The 16,162-nt window shown below is 56.1% G+C and overlaps 1 protein-coding gene across 2 annotated transcripts; it reads right to left on the bottom strand.

Moving 5' to 3' along the window:
- Nucleotides 1–598: 598 nt before the first annotated feature.
- Nucleotides 599–15,401, bottom strand: SLC16A5 (solute carrier family 16 member 5). 2 transcript variants are annotated; one of them, XM_034640569.1, is made up of 7 exons: nt 15,287–15,401; nt 14,025–14,209; nt 11,697–11,750; nt 11,208–11,443; nt 7,956–8,099; nt 3,260–4,069; nt 599–2,211 (listed from the first exon to the last, which is right to left on the bottom strand). In XM_034640569.1, exons 4-7 carry the CDS (start codon nt 11,404–11,406, stop codon nt 1,961–1,963), a joined length of 1,404 nt encoding a protein of 467 aa, XP_034496460.1. In that variant the 5' UTR covers nt 11,407–11,443; nt 11,697–11,750; nt 14,025–14,209; nt 15,287–15,401; the 3' UTR covers nt 599–1,960. The 2 variants fall into 2 exon arrangements, with proteins under 2 accessions (XP_034496460.1, XP_034496461.1); XM_034640570.1 differs by lacking the exon at nt 7,956–8,099.
- Between the last annotated feature and the right edge of the window lie 761 nt (nt 15,402–16,162).

Below are 16,162 nucleotides of genomic sequence, written 5' to 3'. Positions count from 1 at the left end.
GGACCTGGTAAAATGTGTCCAAGCATTCCCCCTTCAGTGCACAGGCTGTGGATGGTGGCCAAGCACAGGACTGGGTGAGGAGCCGGAAGGCAATGGAGATCTTTAGGATCAGAATTTTCAAACAAGGGGCGCCTGGGTAGTGCAGTCGTTAAGCGTCTGCCTTTGGCTGAGGGCATGATCCCAGCGTTGTGGGATCGAACCCCACATCAGGCTCCTCCGCTGTGAGCCTGCCTCTTCCTCTCCCACTCCTCCTGCTTGTGTTCTCTCTCTCGCTGGCTGGCTATTTCTGTCAAATAAATAAATAAATAAATAAATAAATAAATAAATAAATAAAAGTATTTTCAAAGAAGAAGAGACTCTGATTTATCCAGGCCAGCCTCCTCCTTTCTTGAGGCCCAGAGATGGTGAACAATTGCCCAAAGTCACACAGCAAATTGTGCCAGAGCCAAACATGAACTCAGCTCAGAGCCCTTTGCTTCACCTACGCACTACTTTTTTTGACCATAAGGGGGCACTCGTGGCAGGGTCCTGGAGAAGACAGTACTTCCCCAAGGATGCTTACTCATCCCAGCTGGGCAAGAGAAGGAAGACTGGAGTCAGGTCATGAAAATAAAATTTATTTTCCTGATAAGGGTTTCTTGTTGCAGCCTGGTTGAGCCTGAATCAACAAACGAGGCCTTGGGTCACAGCAGCCCCTGCTGAGCAGGGAGAACTGAAGGAGGAGAGGGACTTACTCAGGGCCTGATTTCCAGCTTCATTAGTTCACAGGGTTTATAACCTGCTGCGGGAACGTTTTTGTGTGTAATTCAAACAAACTCTGTTTTCCCATTGCCCTCAGGTGGTACCCTGCTGGGACAAGCTTGGACTGATGACAGCCAGCCCCCAGGGATGACCTCAGGAACCAGTTCCAGTAAAAAACAGTATGTGTGTGGGGAGCACTGACCTCCACACCACAGGCATAGCCCCACGGGGAGCAGAGGTCGGCTGGCAGCTGGCCCAGCCAGCTACTTACCCCAGGGTGGACACCTCTGACACTGTAGGGAGAGGGGGCAGGAGAGGGAGTGAAAGGCTTCTGTTGCAAAAGCAGCTCTATTTTTCCAGAGGTCTCGCGCCCCGCCTAGCAATCCTTCCACTCCCCTGCTCACTCAAATGTCAGTCTTCTCCCCACCCCAGCACTCAGCTTCATGACCAAGATACAAGGTGGGGGCACGGGAGGGAGGGAGACCTTAGAGCTGGCCCTGCTTCATGCAGGGACCCCTCAGACTTCACTGATTCTAGGACCTAAGCCGAGGGCTCCCCTCCAGTTTTTTGCTCAGACACCAGGATGGGTCCTCTACCCAACCTTTAATCTGTCCGTGTCCTGTGTCCATGCCAACCTCTCAGCCTGGCCCTCCACCATGACCGGTCACAGCTCATTGTTTCATGAGGTTCTTCTTCCCAAGCTTCCAGTCAGCATGGGGCTCAGCATCCTGTGCTGGGGGCTGCCCGAAGGGCAAGGGCTGGGGCCCTTGGGAAGAAAGGGGGTGGAGGGCCTTCGAGGAGGGGTGAACTCTTTGGAACTGTCTGGAGGCCAGAGAAGGACAAAGAAATGACATCGGAGACACCCAGGCTAGACGGGAGGGTCCAGTGTGTTGAGTGGCAGCAGCAGTACTGGGTGGCCAGCGGAGCCCAGCCGGCTGTGACAGACCCAAGCAGGGTTTAGACTCACTGTCCTGGGCTCCACATATGCTGGTACCCCAAAGAAAAAGTCAGGAGGACCCGCTCCTGGATTCTGCTGGTTGGAAGGAACCCTGAGTCTTTGGAGGCCAACCTCCAAGGTCTCTGCTCCTGGCTGAGTCCCTGCGTGCAGAACCTGGATGGCTTTTCGCTCCAGGCTCCTGGGCCAGCTCCTCACCCCAGCCCTAGCAGCTGGAGATCACATTCCTGGGCTGTGGCGGTGGTCACTCACTGACCTCAGGGCTCAGACGCTGGTCACATACATGACCTCGGTGTTCAGCTGCTTCTTGGAACCACATGAGTCCTCCACCATGAGGCCCTGCTCTGAGGCAGACTCCGTGATGGCTCCTTCTGTCTCGGCCTGCTTGCCTGGCCTCTCCTTCTTCTGCAGGACACAGAAGCTGCCACCCATGAAGAGGGCAGCTGATATGAGGAAGAAGCTTGACATGTAGAAAACATAACTAAAGTTGTTGTCGGTGGTGTCCAGGAGGAGCCCTGGGGGACAGAGAACAAGTTAGGCCACTGTCCATGGCTACCAGCCTCCCTCCCACTAACTTGTGTTCTCTCCAAAAGCAGGGGTTTTATTTTGGGCTCTGCTGTATCCCCAGTACGAGCCACTGTGGCTGGCACCTAGGAGACACTCAACAGAGATTTGTTGAATCAAAGGAGAAGAGGAAACACTAAGCCTGCTCTCCAGGGGACAGAAGGGCACCTCAGGGCATGTCTCCCTTACCCTGGTGGCAGGAAGCCAAACACCCAAGGGCCAGTAGTCTGGGATATCTGCTCAGCTACACCTGGGCCCTCCCATACGTCCTCCTGGGTAGCTCTCTCTCCACTTGTTGGCTTGATGAACTCCCTTGGAAACTGGGACTTACAATGACACACTTGGGAAGAGTCCCCATTGTCATCGGTGGACTGCACTAACCGCGGCCGTGTGCTGACTTCCCTCCAGCATCAAGGGCTTCACATACCTTCCGTTACTTTGAATGTCACACTCTTGGCTGCCTGGCAAGTCTGCTTGTAGGGGTCTCTACTCCCACATCTGTTTGTCTCGCCCCAGCACAGATCACCACGCTGAGCACAAACGTGTCTCTGCTTTAACTCCTGACTCTCCCTCCAATAGAAGGTCAGCCCTGAGAGGTGGGGACTGGGCCTCTGTGTTCGGCCATGCCCACCAGTGATTGGCACAGGAGAACCAATGGTTAAGGCAGGTGTTCTTGTCTGCATTTTGCAGATGACACTGTGGCTCAGAGAAGGAAAATGACTTGCCTGGGTCCCACAGGCAGGAAGTGGGACAGCCAGGATGTTAACCACAGCAAACGTGCATAGTTTTCTACTCTGTGCCAGGCTTTCTGCTAAGCTCTTGGCTATATAACTGTGGTCCTCACAACAAGTCTGCAGGGTAGACTCTATTATTGTCCTCACTTTGCTGATAAGAAAACAGAGGTACAGAGAGGAAGATGAAGGACTCAGGCAAGTCTGGTACAAAAATCCTGATTTTTAACTGTTCATACCCTGGCCGCCCTCCCTCCCCGGGCCTCACCAGCCAGCGGCGGTGAGATGAGGATGGAGATGCTCTCCAGGATGGTGAAGAGGCCCAGGGCGCTAGAGAACCGATCCATGGGGACAATGTCCATGAGGACCTGGAAAAGGAGGGCTCCGATGCCACTCATGGACACACTGTATGCCAAGCAGTAGCCCACCAGCACCCAGAAGTCGGCCGACGCGGCGCACACCAGGTTGGTGAGGCCATTGAGCAGGGCTGCCAGGCTGAACAGATACTTCCGGTGGCCAGCGAAGTCCCGCCGGCCTGCCACCAGCCCAGCCATGGGCCGCAGGAAGATGTTGCTGAAGCCAATGATGGAGATGAGCAGGGCTGCCCTGTGTTCGTCCACCCCATGCCACATGGCGTAGGGCACCAGGAAGACGTGCGGCAGCGGGAAACCCAGGATCATCCACATAACACCCAGCGTATACACGCGGTAGCCCGCGTTGTGCCGCAGGATATCAAAGGCCAGGTGGCGCTGGATGGCCCGACCACACGCTGCCACGCAGCCGGGAGCAGGTGTCTTGGAAGGTGGAGGGGGGCCTTCCGTGGTCTCAGGGGCCGTGCTGGTGGCCACGGGCCTCAGGATGGCTCCACAGACACAGCAGTGGAGAAAAACTCCGCCGAAGACAAGGAAGGTACCCCTCCAGCCCAGGTCCTCCAGGAGGTAGCGGGAGAGCAGTGGCCAGAGCGTGATGCCCAGGGAGACGCCCACCGAAGCCAGCGCATTGGCCAGCGCCCGATGGCGGGAGAAGTAGAAACCCAGCACGGTGATGCTCGACTGGAAGCTGAAGCACATGCCCAGGCCTGTGGGGGGGGGGGGGGGGGACTGGCTNGTGTTCGTCGCCTCCCACCCGAACCCGGAGAGGGGTCACGGGGTCATGCTCAGTGTCTGCCCTCCTGTTCTAGCCCAGACCCACCTCCAGGTCCCCAGGGACTGAAGATTGCCACTTCCTCAAAAGCATCAGCTCTGCCCTCTAAGGCTGCCAGGGGCACACCTGTTCCCCTTTGCACAGCACCAGGGTGATCTTTAAAAACCTAAATTGGGGGGCGCCTGGGTGGCTCATTCAGTTAAGGTTCTGCCTTCAGCTCAGGTCATGATCTCAGGGTCCAGGGATAGAGTCCCGAGTCGGGCTCCGTGCTCAGCGCGGAGTTTGCATCCCCCTCTGCCCCTTCCCCCAGCTTGTGCTCACTCTCTCTCTCAAATAAAGAAATAAAATCTTAATAAATAAATACATACATACATACATAAAATAAAAACCTTAATTGGGGTAAGTCTCTTCCCTGCTTAACACCTTTCAAAAACTTCCCATTACACCTGGAAAATATGTCACAGTATTTACTATGCCCTGGAAGGCTCTGCACGGTCTGGCCCCTGGGCATCTCTTGGGTGCCACTCAGGCCACTCTCCCTGTCACTCACCATGATTGAGCCACATCAGCTTCTTTTTCTTCCTCTGGACACCAAGCTGCCCGCCCCCTCTGCTGGACGTTTCCAGTTGTGGTTCCCACTGCCCAGAATATCCTTCCCCTAGACTTTTCTCTCCTGGCTCAGCTCAGATGCTGCACCCCACCCACTCCGTGCCTGCCCTGCACAGCTGACCATGTTGGGAAAGAAAGCTCACGGCCACACCATGACCACGAGCCTCAGGTGGGCTCTCGGACCACCTGTGATGCCACCGTCCCTTTTCTCTCCCACCTTCCTGGATGACCACCAGTCCTTCTCTATGCACCCCCACTCCTCCCCCGTCTTCACCCCTAGCTGACCACCTGCCTTCCATCTGTAACATTGGACTGTCTGTCCCTACTGCCAGCCAATCCTCTACTTATACCCTTCATCTTGTCTACTCAAAGGTGTATCCCTCCAGCAATTTCCCTCTCCTGCTCCACCCCCTTTCTCCTCTTTGCAGATCATTCTCCTCCGTTGTTATTTCTCCCCTTAAAATCAACACAAAGAGCGCCTGGGTGGCTCAGTTGGTTAAGCATCTGACTTTCAGGGTCCTAGGATCAAGCCCCAAGATTGGGCTCCCTGCTCAGCGGGTAGTCTGCTTCTCCCTTTCCATCTCCCTTTGCTTCTTCCCCCCCCCCAAATAAATAAAATAAATAAATAAATAAATAAATCTTTAAAAAAGCAAACAGAAAAACGAAACAGAGATGCAGCCATGGCTTGCTCCCGCTCCCTTCTTGGTACCTGCTCCCAGTGGCCCCAAGGGTCTGTGGGCCAGGGGTGACCCCAGAGAGTAGGAGGCGGAGGGGGAGCAAGTGTCCAGGTGGAAGCGTCTCGGGGGTTCATTCTCGCTGCTGTGATCTTGGGAGGAGGAGGAGACAAGGAGAGGCGCAGGAGCAATGGCGTCCGAAGAGGGACAGGCAGGACAAAATGTCAACCAAGAAAATGCAGGAAAGGAGGAAAAGGAGCAAGGTGCTAATAAAGGCGAGCCTTGGCCCTCCCTTTGGAAGCTGGTGGATGCCTGTGCCTCCACAGGAGGTTCCATCCTGCAGTATAGGTGGGACGCGCGTCAGAGGCTCGGAGAGCCACAGGCAAGGGCAAGAGCAGGTGAGGCAGCGGAGGGAAAAGCAATCCCCTCGTGGTCTGTGGGCAGTTAGCACTGACCCTCCTCTGTGACCGTGACCGGCATGAGGAGTTTGGCCTTATGCCTTGAATCCTGATGTTCTCACTCAAGTTCATAGCAAGACCTACCAGCTTTCTAAACTTACACGTGTTCACAGGGTGCCTTTCCCTGTAAACCCTTTGGTGTTACATGTTTCTTGTGGGTCTCCTGTTACCAGCGCCTAACTGAATGTGGGTGGGGGTTTTCGTGTGTTTGTTTTTATTTTAAGTTGGCTCTGCGCCTAATGTGGGGCTTGAACTCATGACCCTGAGATCAAGAGTCACATGCTCTACCGACTGAGCTAGCCAGGCATCATTGAATGTTGTTTTTTTTTTTTTTTAAAGATTTTATTCGACAGAGATAGAGACAGCCAGCGAGAGAAGGAACACAAGCAGGGGGAGTGGGAGAGGAAGAAGCAGGCTCACAGCAGAGGAGCCTGATGTGGGACTCGATCCCATAACGCCGGGATCACGCCCTGAGCTGAAGGCAGACGCTTAACCGCTGTGCCACCCAGGCGCCCCAGTGCCACCCAGGCGCCCCTGAATGTTGTATTTTGACTCAGTCTGTAAGATTCTATCAGCCGGAGAGTTTTACCCTATTGCACGGAATGATGCTCATAATATTTTGTGAAGTTAAAAGCCGTTTAAAAAAGAAGAAAAAAAACAACAACCTTCTCTCGATTCTCTTCTGGGTACTGGCCTGTTTCTTTGCTCCCCTTCATCGAAATTTTCTGGAAATACCATTTATCCCTGCTGTCTCCAACTCCTGTCTTCCTCTTTGCTCTTGAACCTGTTGCAATCAGACTTTCGCCCTCACCCTTGGTCCAGACTTGCTCTCATCAAGGTCAGCAACCTTTACATTGCCAAATCCAGAGATCGAGGCTGGTCCCCCCCTTCTGATCTACCAGCAGCCTGACACAGCCCTCACTCTCTCCTCACTTTCTCAAGAAACCTCACTCTCCTGGGTCTCCTCCTGCCTGTGGCCCCTCTTCCCACCCAGACTGCTGGACATCGCAGGGCCCAGTCCTAAGGCCTCCTCAGCCAACACCCTTGTTCCCTCAGTGACAGCAGAATGATACCTCATCTCAATACTAGAATGCCAGCCCTGTCATGATCCCCAACTGCCTGCTGCAGCCAGGGCCTGTCCCTGCACAGCAGACTGGATGTTTCCATGTCTGAGCTTTCCAACCGCCCACCAACCTGCTTCTCCCCCAGGTTCCCCACTGTAGTTAAAGGCTACTTCATCCTTCCAGTGCTTTGGGGCAAAAACCATGGTGTCACCCTTCTAGGCTCCTGGAACCTTGGGTCATCTTTGACTCTTCTCTGTACCTCCCACGCTGTCCTGAACCGACCACTCCTCCCTACCTCCGTCATACCACCATGGTTGGAGGTATGGCCACCTCCTGCCTGGGTTATGACCACGCCCTTACCTGTTCTGCTCTAACTTTACCCACCCCCAGTGCACCTATGTTCAACACAGCAGCCAGAGTGATGCTTTACAAACAGCAGTGATGTCATCGGGCATCACTCATCCCACTGTCCGGATCTCTCAGATGGCCTCCCATCTCACTATTAAGCCTTTCAGGCACTACTCCCCATCCAGCCTCCACCCTACCTTTGCTTGTGCCCTTCACTGCCTCTTGGGCCCTTCTGGGCCTTTGCACTTGCTGTTCCTGTTGCCTGGAATGCTCTTTCCCTGAGAGGCTGTCAGCAGACTCCCTCACGTATATCAGCTTTCTGTCCAAATGTCACCTTCCCTGCAAGGCCTTCCCTGACTGCCCTGTTGAAGAGTAGCAACCTCCCCCACCCTTGCTTTATCTTCTGCCTGCAGTGTTCTAGATATTTTACCTCTTTGCTTGTTTAATCTCTGCCCACCCCCACCCCCAGCCAGGACACCCTCACATGAGCTGTCCTGTCTTCTCACGTGCTTGTCACAATCAGAAACAATCCTTCTCGTGTATGGATTCACTGTCCCTCTCCCTCGTGTGACTATAAGCAGCCCCAGGAGATTAGGCATGCTGCCTGCGCTTATGTCTGGCACTTTTTGGTAGGCACCCAGAAATTCTCGAAATGGGAAGACGGTCACCTGTGATGAATCCTGCTGTGAGGTAGAGCTGGCTAAGGGTGCGGCAGAAGGAGCCGGCCACCATTCCCAGGCTGGCCAGTGCGCCCCCCAGCATCACCGTCACTCTGCAGCCAAAGCGTCCCACCAGGATGCTGCACAGGGGTCCTGTGGGGAGGAGGCAGGGAGGCGCAGGGGTGAGGAGGCAGCCAGCAGGTGACAGGTGAATGAGGAGGACTAGAGGGAGGGAGAGAGTGGGCTTGGGAGGGGGGGTTCCAACCGGAACTAGTCGGGTAGGCAGAGCCCTGGGGCCCATAGGCCTAGATTTTGACTGCCACCCGGCCACAGGCTGGCTATGGGCTGGGCAAACCCAGTCCCTCTCTGCACCTCCCTACAGGAGGTCACACTGGGTGACATCTGACCAGCTGTGAGGGGAGGTCCTGCAAATGTGCAATCTGACCCCCAACAAGGACCCCCAGAGCGACAGACTGAGGCCCTTCACTACACTGATCTGAGGCTGATTCCATCCAGGTGAAATAGGGTTGGCTTGTGACCTGGGTAGATGCCCCTTGCTGGGGGTCTGTCTCGGTGGGTGAGGATCCCAGGGCATCAAAACCAGTGAGCACCTACTGCCCCTGCCTGCTTCCCATTCTGAAAACAAATGGCCACAGCCTTCCCACTAGCCTCCAACCTGTCTAGAGTGGGCAGCCTGGGGCCCTGGGCCACCCCACACCCCCTTGCATTGGCCTCTGGAGAAAACTGGGTGGGATGCTTTCTCCCCTCCCCCATCACTTCCAGCCAACAGAAAGTCTTGCACCCAGATGTCTGGCTTCTGGTGGAGAAGGGCCTGTTCTCCTCCACCCCACCCCCACCTTGAGCTGCTTCCCCACCAGTCCTGACCCAGAGCAGCAACGAGCCAGTCTTGGCTGGCTGCTTCTCCACCTCTCACAGGGCCCCATTCACCAGGTGCCCTGCCCCCAAGTACACAGAATGGAATTTCTACAGAGTTATTCTCCCAGGGCACAGCCAAACGGACAGGGAAAGACAGAGAGAGAAAATGTGTGTGAGTGTGTGTGAACGCACACGCAGCGTGTGTGCATGTTTGGGGTGGAGAGGGCATGTGTGGGTGTGAGCCAGTGTGAGTATGGGAGGGACAGAGGAAGTAGGCAGCCCACACTGAGATAATCAGGCAGAGGCAGCTACAGAGGGAGAGGCCAGACTGCAGTGAACACGACCACTGCCCCACACATCTTCCATCTTCCCCACCCCAAACTTTGGCCTGACTTCCGAGAGGTGACACTGGGGAAAGGCCCAAGTCATGGCGTTGGGGGCGGGGGCTGGGACCTGCGCCAGCTTACGTTAGATAGCCCAGGGCACTGGGAGGCAGGGTGTTTCCTCTGCGGGGTACTGCTTCTGCCCTGAACTCACTCTGCAACCCTGAACGTGCCTTGCACTTTGTGCTTGCTTGCTTTCTTCATCTCTAAGATGTGTGGGGGCTGGGAGAGCTTGGGATCGAGGATCATTTCAAGTTTGAAATTTTTCTGGGGATGTCTGGGTGATACAGTTGGTCAAGCATCTGCCTTTGGCTCTGGTCATGATCCCCAAGTCCCTTATCGTGCTCCCTGCTCAGTGGGGAGCCTGCTTCTCCCTCTGCCTGCCACTCCCCCTGCTTGTGCTCTTTCTCTGACAAATAAAATCTTTTTTTTTTTTAAAGATTTTTATTTATTTATTTGACAGAGAGAGAGACAGCCAGCGTGAGAGAGAACACAAGCAGCAGGAGTGGGAGAAGCAGGCTCCCAGAGTAGGAGCCTGATGTGGGGCTCCATCCCAGAACACCGGGATCACGCCCTGAGCCGAAGGCAGACGTTTAACAACTGAGCCACCCAGGCGCCCCTGCCAAATAAAATCTTAAAAAAAATAAATAAATAAAAATAAAATTCCTCTTATACTCTGAATGAGCATGGGTTAAAGGTATGTGTGTATGTGAGACAGACAGACAGATAGACGGGAATCCCAGGCCGACTGAGCTGCTGGCATGCCCGCTAGGGAGTGGTGAGTCTAAAGCTGGTTGTGGAGTGGGGGGTCTCCACTGGATGCCTGTTTCCCAGGCCCTGGAGCAGACCCCTTTCTGACTGCATGGAAGGACATGCCTGAGATTCCCACTTCTGCCCTAACCTTGCAGGTGACAAGGTCACATGGTCTGGCCCAGCCCCAGCCTCTCCCAGGGCCCTGAGTCCTCCCCAGGTGACAGGTTCAGGGGTCATCTCAGTGACACCATCTCTCCCAGTCTGACCTCTCTCCCCATTGGAGGGAAGGACCTGGAATAACACGCAGGCTGCCTGTGCCCAGTGGAGGGAGTGGCAGGAGGTACACAGGGAGATGGAGTCAGCTGACGGAAGTGAACACACCCATGGGGAGAGCCCTGTGGGCCATGAGATCTGCCTCCCATTGACCATAGGGCACTCCCCCCCCCACAACTTGCAGGTCACTGTCTACGGCATCTCCCTGAGGAGCTCTCAGAAGCCAGGGGCAGGCCCCGAAGCCCAAGTCTATTGCGGGAGTCTCCCAGCCAGCCCTGGAGTTCCCTCTTCACTGGGGTCAAGGTGAGAGGGTCACATTCTTGGAAGAGCCAAGCAGGAAATGGGGGGGGGCTGCCTTCACTCCCCAGCCCTTGCAACAACCCTTCTGCTTCCTGGTGAGAGATGGGGCTCTTGCCCTGACCCCATCTTGCCCCTCATGTCTTCCTCAAGCCCCCTTCCCCATTCCGAAGCCCCAGACGAGGTTCTCCAAATACTACTTGTTGGTGACTCATGGGATCCTCCCTATGGTCCCATGTAGGAGGTGGGTAGGGTGTTGGATGTTACCCCCATATTGCAGAAGAAGAAATTGAGGTTCAGAGAGATCACCCAAGCAGCTCTTCCTCAAGTCTGAGCTGAGTGCCTGGCACTCCTAGTCTGCATCGATCCTCCTGTGGCCTCCAGCCACTGAGAGGGCTGGCTTTGCACCTTGGTACCTCCATACCCTCTCCCCATCCCCAGCCCGGTCCAGTCCTGCCCAGCCCAGTTCAGCATAGCCCGACCCGGCAGGATTCCAGCCAGGGGGGCTGGCCCTGCTGAAATCAGGTGACATCTTAGGAATTCACCCCATGAGACAAAGCCCAAGGGGCCTCAGACAGAGAGATCCTGGAGGCCAGGGAGATTGTGGCTTCCTCGGCTTCCTCCCTCATGCCCCGGGCTCTTTCTCAACCCTCCCTCGGCCCCTCCCCAGGCTGCTCACCCCCAGCGTGGAGCATGGCTGTCAGGATGGAGGGGAACCATGAGGTCTCACTGTTGCTGGCCTGGAACTCGTGCTGCAGTTCAGTGAAGAAGACGCCAGTACACGTGGGGAAGCCCAGAGTGAGGCCCTGGGTTACCAGGGAGGCCAGCAGCACTACCCAGGCCCAGCAGCCCTCTGCACGCTCCAGGACCTGGGACATCCTCTGCCGCGAATGCCGCTACCACTGCCTGGGCCACCTGCGGAGGGGACAGAATGGAGCTGCCAACACCAGTTCACCTGCCACTTTCCTGGGTGGCTGAAACCATCCCTTTCTCTTGCCCCAGCACCAGGTAGCACAGAGTGTACCGCCCCCTGGGAGGTGGCCAGAGGCAAATGCGTTGGCCTTGGCATTTCCTTTCACCCACTTCCCAGAGCCACCCTGGCAGGAGGGGCAGGCAGGTGAGCCATCAGTGGGACAAGGCAGATGGGTGGAGTTCTTTCTAGACTTACATTTGGTGGTCAGTCAGCAGGTGGCACTTCCTGGGCCAGCCTTGGGGCTCCCTCCTGCACACAGCAAACATTCAATAACTGCTTGTAGAACGACACAGATCTCTAGAGCCGGTGTAGTTCCAGTGCCCCCACAGGCACGCACAGATGCATTTTCAACCATTCATAAGCAGGCTTCCTGCACACACACACAGACTTCACAACGTCGCCTTAACAGCAGCGTCCACTGTCAGTGCTGCTGAGACCTCCCAGGTGAGCAAGCGGGGGCTGGGCGTCGTTAAGGAGTGTATACAGAATAGCCTTCCACGGCCACCAAACAAGCAGCTCTCAGGAAAAGGCCTTGGTCTCATCCAAAGGCTCTCTGAACTCACTCCTCTCACAGGGAGCTCATGGCACAGTCAAGTTCTACAGCGATGCTCAGTAATGACCCACCACCTGTCAGGGCTTCTCTGGGCAACACCCCCCCCAACACACATACACACACACACACACACACACACACACAGAGTCACAAATGGGCATATGCCAAGATACACACTCACAGAGACACACACACAAACACATACCCACATACTGCATGGACAGACAGACACAGAACCACACAGGTCCACAGACTTACACGCAGACACACGCACACACACAGGGTCACACACCATGCACACCCCCCATCTTCGGCTCAGTCCTATCTCAGTTCCTCGCCACCACCCAGGCTGCTCCCCCTCACAGAAGCTGCCATAACCAGGCCTCAAAGCCCCAAGGCCCCTCCCCAAATGCGGAGCCCTTGCCCAGTCCCCTCTGTCCCGGCTCTCCACCTGCTCCCTGGTCCTCTGTGGCCCTCCGACCCCACCAGCACTGGTTCCAGCAGCCTTTGCCTCAGAGAAGGCAACAGATCCTTTGAGCTACAGTTCCCGCACCCTCCCTCCTCTTAGCCCCAGGTCCTGGGAAGATCCACGAAACTCAGGAAACTATCAGAAATATGCAACACCATCTTCCTGCCACACCCTGCACTCCACACCTTCCCCGCTAGGGCCAGGAGCTTTAAAACAGCACCTAAATGGGATCCATCCTAAATTGCCTCCTTCTGGCGCTCCAATCTCTTCTCTGGGCACCAAACCTCCTCCCTCCCCAGAGGACCCCCAGGAGCCCTGCCAAGGTGAGCGGTCCATTCAGCCCAGCTGCAGAGTGCGTGCTGCAAGCACGTCCTGCCATCCTGGCTCCTGCTTATGATACTGGCCCCAGAGATCCCTCAGCCCCAATCCTCCTGGCCCAGTTCCAGGCTCAGGCAAACCTCAGATACAGTTCCTGCAGCAAATGGAAAGGCCACCAGTGCAATCTGATCCTCTCTGTGTTGGCCTGAATGTCCCCTCCACACCCTCTCCAGAGCAGGTCAGTCTTCCCTGACCTGCTGCTTTCCCCTCTTCCTCCCGGAAGGGCCAGCAGCCTTCCTCCACTGGCTTCCCTTCCTTGTGCCCTTCCCTTCACTGCTGCCCTACCCCTCTCACTTCCAAGCCCTGGGACCTTGATGGTTTCCCTTCAGAGCAGCACACTGTCACTTGACCCAGAAATGGACGGGAGGAGGTGGATGACAGAGGAGACACGGGCCCAGCTCCACTGCCCCCCCTTCCCCAGCTCTGGTCCCTTCTCATTCATGCTCATTCTGCCTCTTTATAGAGAGGCCTCATTTTCCACCCCTCCCCCGCAGGCATCTTGGTGCCCTTCTCAGCAGCCACTTCTCCAGGTAGCCCCCTGGGGACTTTGTCCAGGATTCTGACCTTCACTCTGCACCTACCTTCTGTCTGAATCTTTCAGTGGAGCTGACTTTTCCCAGTCTCTTCTTCCTCCAGGCCTCCCACAACAGTCAGAGCCCAGGAAACCCTAAGCACCCCTGCTCTTCGCCCATTGGGAGCCCTGCCTCCCCTGGACTCCTTCTGGGAGTTCCCCTGAAGACTCTGCCTTCCACAAGGGGGTGTCCCCTCCCAGACCCCCAGCGACTCCTATGTCACAAACAGCTTTCTTGTCTGGTTGGTCCTCCATCCCCCTCATCCAGCAAGCTGGTCCTTCCTCATGAACTAGGCTGCCAAGGTTCCAAAATCCTAGCCAGAGAGAATCCTGTTGGTCCTTCAAGATTCCTGGAAAGCTCCTCTGACCCCCACGCCAGGTCCCCTTCCTTTCTCTCTTTCATTGTACTTTTCACACCACATTGGAGTGGACCATTCTCTCGTTTATCATTGTTGTCCATCCTCCCCCCAACCCCTACTCTACAAGCAGGGACCTCGTCACACATCCCCACCAGGCCTTGGGTGAGCACAAAAGAATATTAATGTGACCCACCTGTGTTCCCCAGGGGGCAGGCAAGACCAGGACCAAGGGTGACCTGGCTTCCGGGCAGGCAGGTCCATTCCAGAAGACTCAAGCAGAGCAGAGAAGAGATGGGGCTGGGGGCTCTGGCTCCAGCTCTGCTCCAGAGAGGAAGTGGTCTTTCCTTTGTACTGGGCACCATGAATCATCATCACTGCCTGGTACGTGGTTGTGGCAAGGAAAGAAAGGCAGCTGGAGACACTTCGCTCTCACTTCCAGGGACTGGAAGCTGTCCACAGGAGCTGCCCACCTCTGCCCTCAGGGACCCCAGCCCAGAGTCAGAGTAACTGCCTTCATCCCCAGGTGGCAGGAAGCTAGCTTTGTGGGCAGGGCACAAGGTCAAATGGCATTTCTTGTCCTTCAAACATGGCACACATCCCTTGGTTTGTTTTTAGGGCTTCCCATCTGATGACAGAGCCCTCAGTAGGCCCTCAGTATCCCTTCTCTGCCCCTCTATGCTTGCAGGGATAGTCCCAGGATGGAGCGAATGCTCTCACGCAGGGTTGTGGTGTGCTGAGTGGAGGGGATGCCTCCTCTCCCATGGCGAGAGGCAAAGGAGGCACCACAGCTCCACAGCAGACACTGGAGACCCCCTCCCTTCCCAGACCCCGTGTGGTAGGCAAAGGTAGGAGAGCTGCCAGAACCAGCTTGCTCTTGGGAGGGACAAGCCTCAAACCCCTACACTTGGCAGGGGCTGAGGAAGGAACAGGGTGTTCCAGACCTACGCAAGCTGGGACAAGTCACCCTCCTCCTTTCTCTGTCTCCAAACTTGCCCCCACATTCCCTCAGGGGCCGGCTGAAGGGGGATGGGATAGGCAACAGGGACTTCATGACCTGTTCCCAGCTCGGCCCCGTCCCTGCGGCCCCGGGTCAGGCTGCTTTCCCACCCTCCCCAGCACGGCTCTTCCCTGGGTGGGGCTTCTAGGACGCCCAGGCGGCGCCTGCGTTGGGATTTCAAGCCAGGCCTTGCGTGGTGCCCATGCCTCCCCCACTCCCCAGGCCCTGGAGGGTGGGAGTGGCTCGGGAGACCCCTCAGGCGTGGGGGTCCCCAGCCGCGGGAGGCTGGGGCAGCTCAGGAATGGGGCAAGACTTTCCTGGATCCTCAACCCGGAGCCAGTCACAGGCGGGAAGGGGCCCGGGAGGTCCACGGAGAAGCGGGTCCGCGACGGCGCTGACGGGGACCCCGGCGGGAGGGCACCTAACAGACAGTGGGGAGGCCCGGGGAGCCCGCTCACCGGCTCGCGCGGCCCGGCGGTGGGGCGGCTCCACGCCCGCCGAGCGCGGCTTCCTGCGGCCCGGCCCGCGAGCGATGGGGGAGGCAGGACGCCGCCGACCGGCGGAGNGCCGGGCTCCAGACGCCGGCCCCGCGAAACATTTGCATATGATTAGCATGTAATTTTTCCTGCTCCCTCCGAGTGCTAGGGCTCCCAGGAATGGGAGGGAGAAAGCATGTGATTAAGGGGCTCTACCTCCCAGCGGGAGTCCGTTTTTTGTCGGCTTTAGCCCCCCAGTGGTCCTTCCATTGAAAGCCTGGAGCTTGAGTGCCGCATCCAGAGGAACTCAGGCATCTGCGGGCGAGCCAGGAGGGCTGCCCCTCAAACCGTGGGGGCAGGTCAGAGGACGGCCACCACCTCCGCAGGCGCCCCTCAGACCTGCTTGCCCTTTTCCATCTACTTCTCCTCCTAGCCAGCTCTTAATATGTATATTTAAAGCTTTTTCAGTTACTTCAAAGTTAGGGTCATCAAGACAGTGTGATAGTGGGGTGCCCGGCTGGCTCGGTTGGAAGAGCATGAGACTCGATCTGGGCGTTCCCAGTTCAAGCCCCACGTTGGGTGTAGAGATTATTAAAAATAAATAAACTTAAAAAAAAAAAGGACAGTGTGGTACTGGCATAAGGGTAAACTTATTTAGATCAAATGGAATAGAGTTGAGAATAAACCCTTATTTTTCTGATCAGTTGATTTTCCACAAAGGGGTTGCGACAAACCAGTGTGGAAAGAATGGTCTTTTTGGCAAATGGTGCTGGAACAACTGAAAATCCACACGCAAAAGGATGAGCCTGGACTCTTACCGCACACGATTAAAAAAAGGGTCATAACTAAAACCATAAA

The sequence above is a fragment of the Ailuropoda melanoleuca genome, chromosome 13 (genome assembly GCF_002007445.2).
Source record: "Ailuropoda melanoleuca isolate Jingjing chromosome 13, ASM200744v2, whole genome shotgun sequence".
Classification (NCBI taxonomy): Eukaryota; Metazoa; Chordata; class Mammalia; order Carnivora; family Ursidae; genus Ailuropoda; species Ailuropoda melanoleuca.
This window is presented reverse-complemented; position numbering and strand designations above follow the sequence as displayed.

Coding starts and splice junctions, on each gene's coding strand:
- SLC16A5 (XM_034640569.1), bottom strand. CDS start 11,406: ATGTCCCAGGTCCTGGAGCGTGCAGAGGGCTGCTGGGCCTGGGTAGTG. Junction 4,070..7,955: donor CACAGCAGGATTCATCACAG/GTGACCGTCTTC, acceptor CCCCCCCCACAG/GCCTGGGCATGTGCTTCAGC. Junction 2,212..3,259: donor CATCTCACCGCCGCTGGCTG/GTGAGGCCCGGG, acceptor TCTGTCCCCCAG/GGCTCCTCCTGGACACCACC.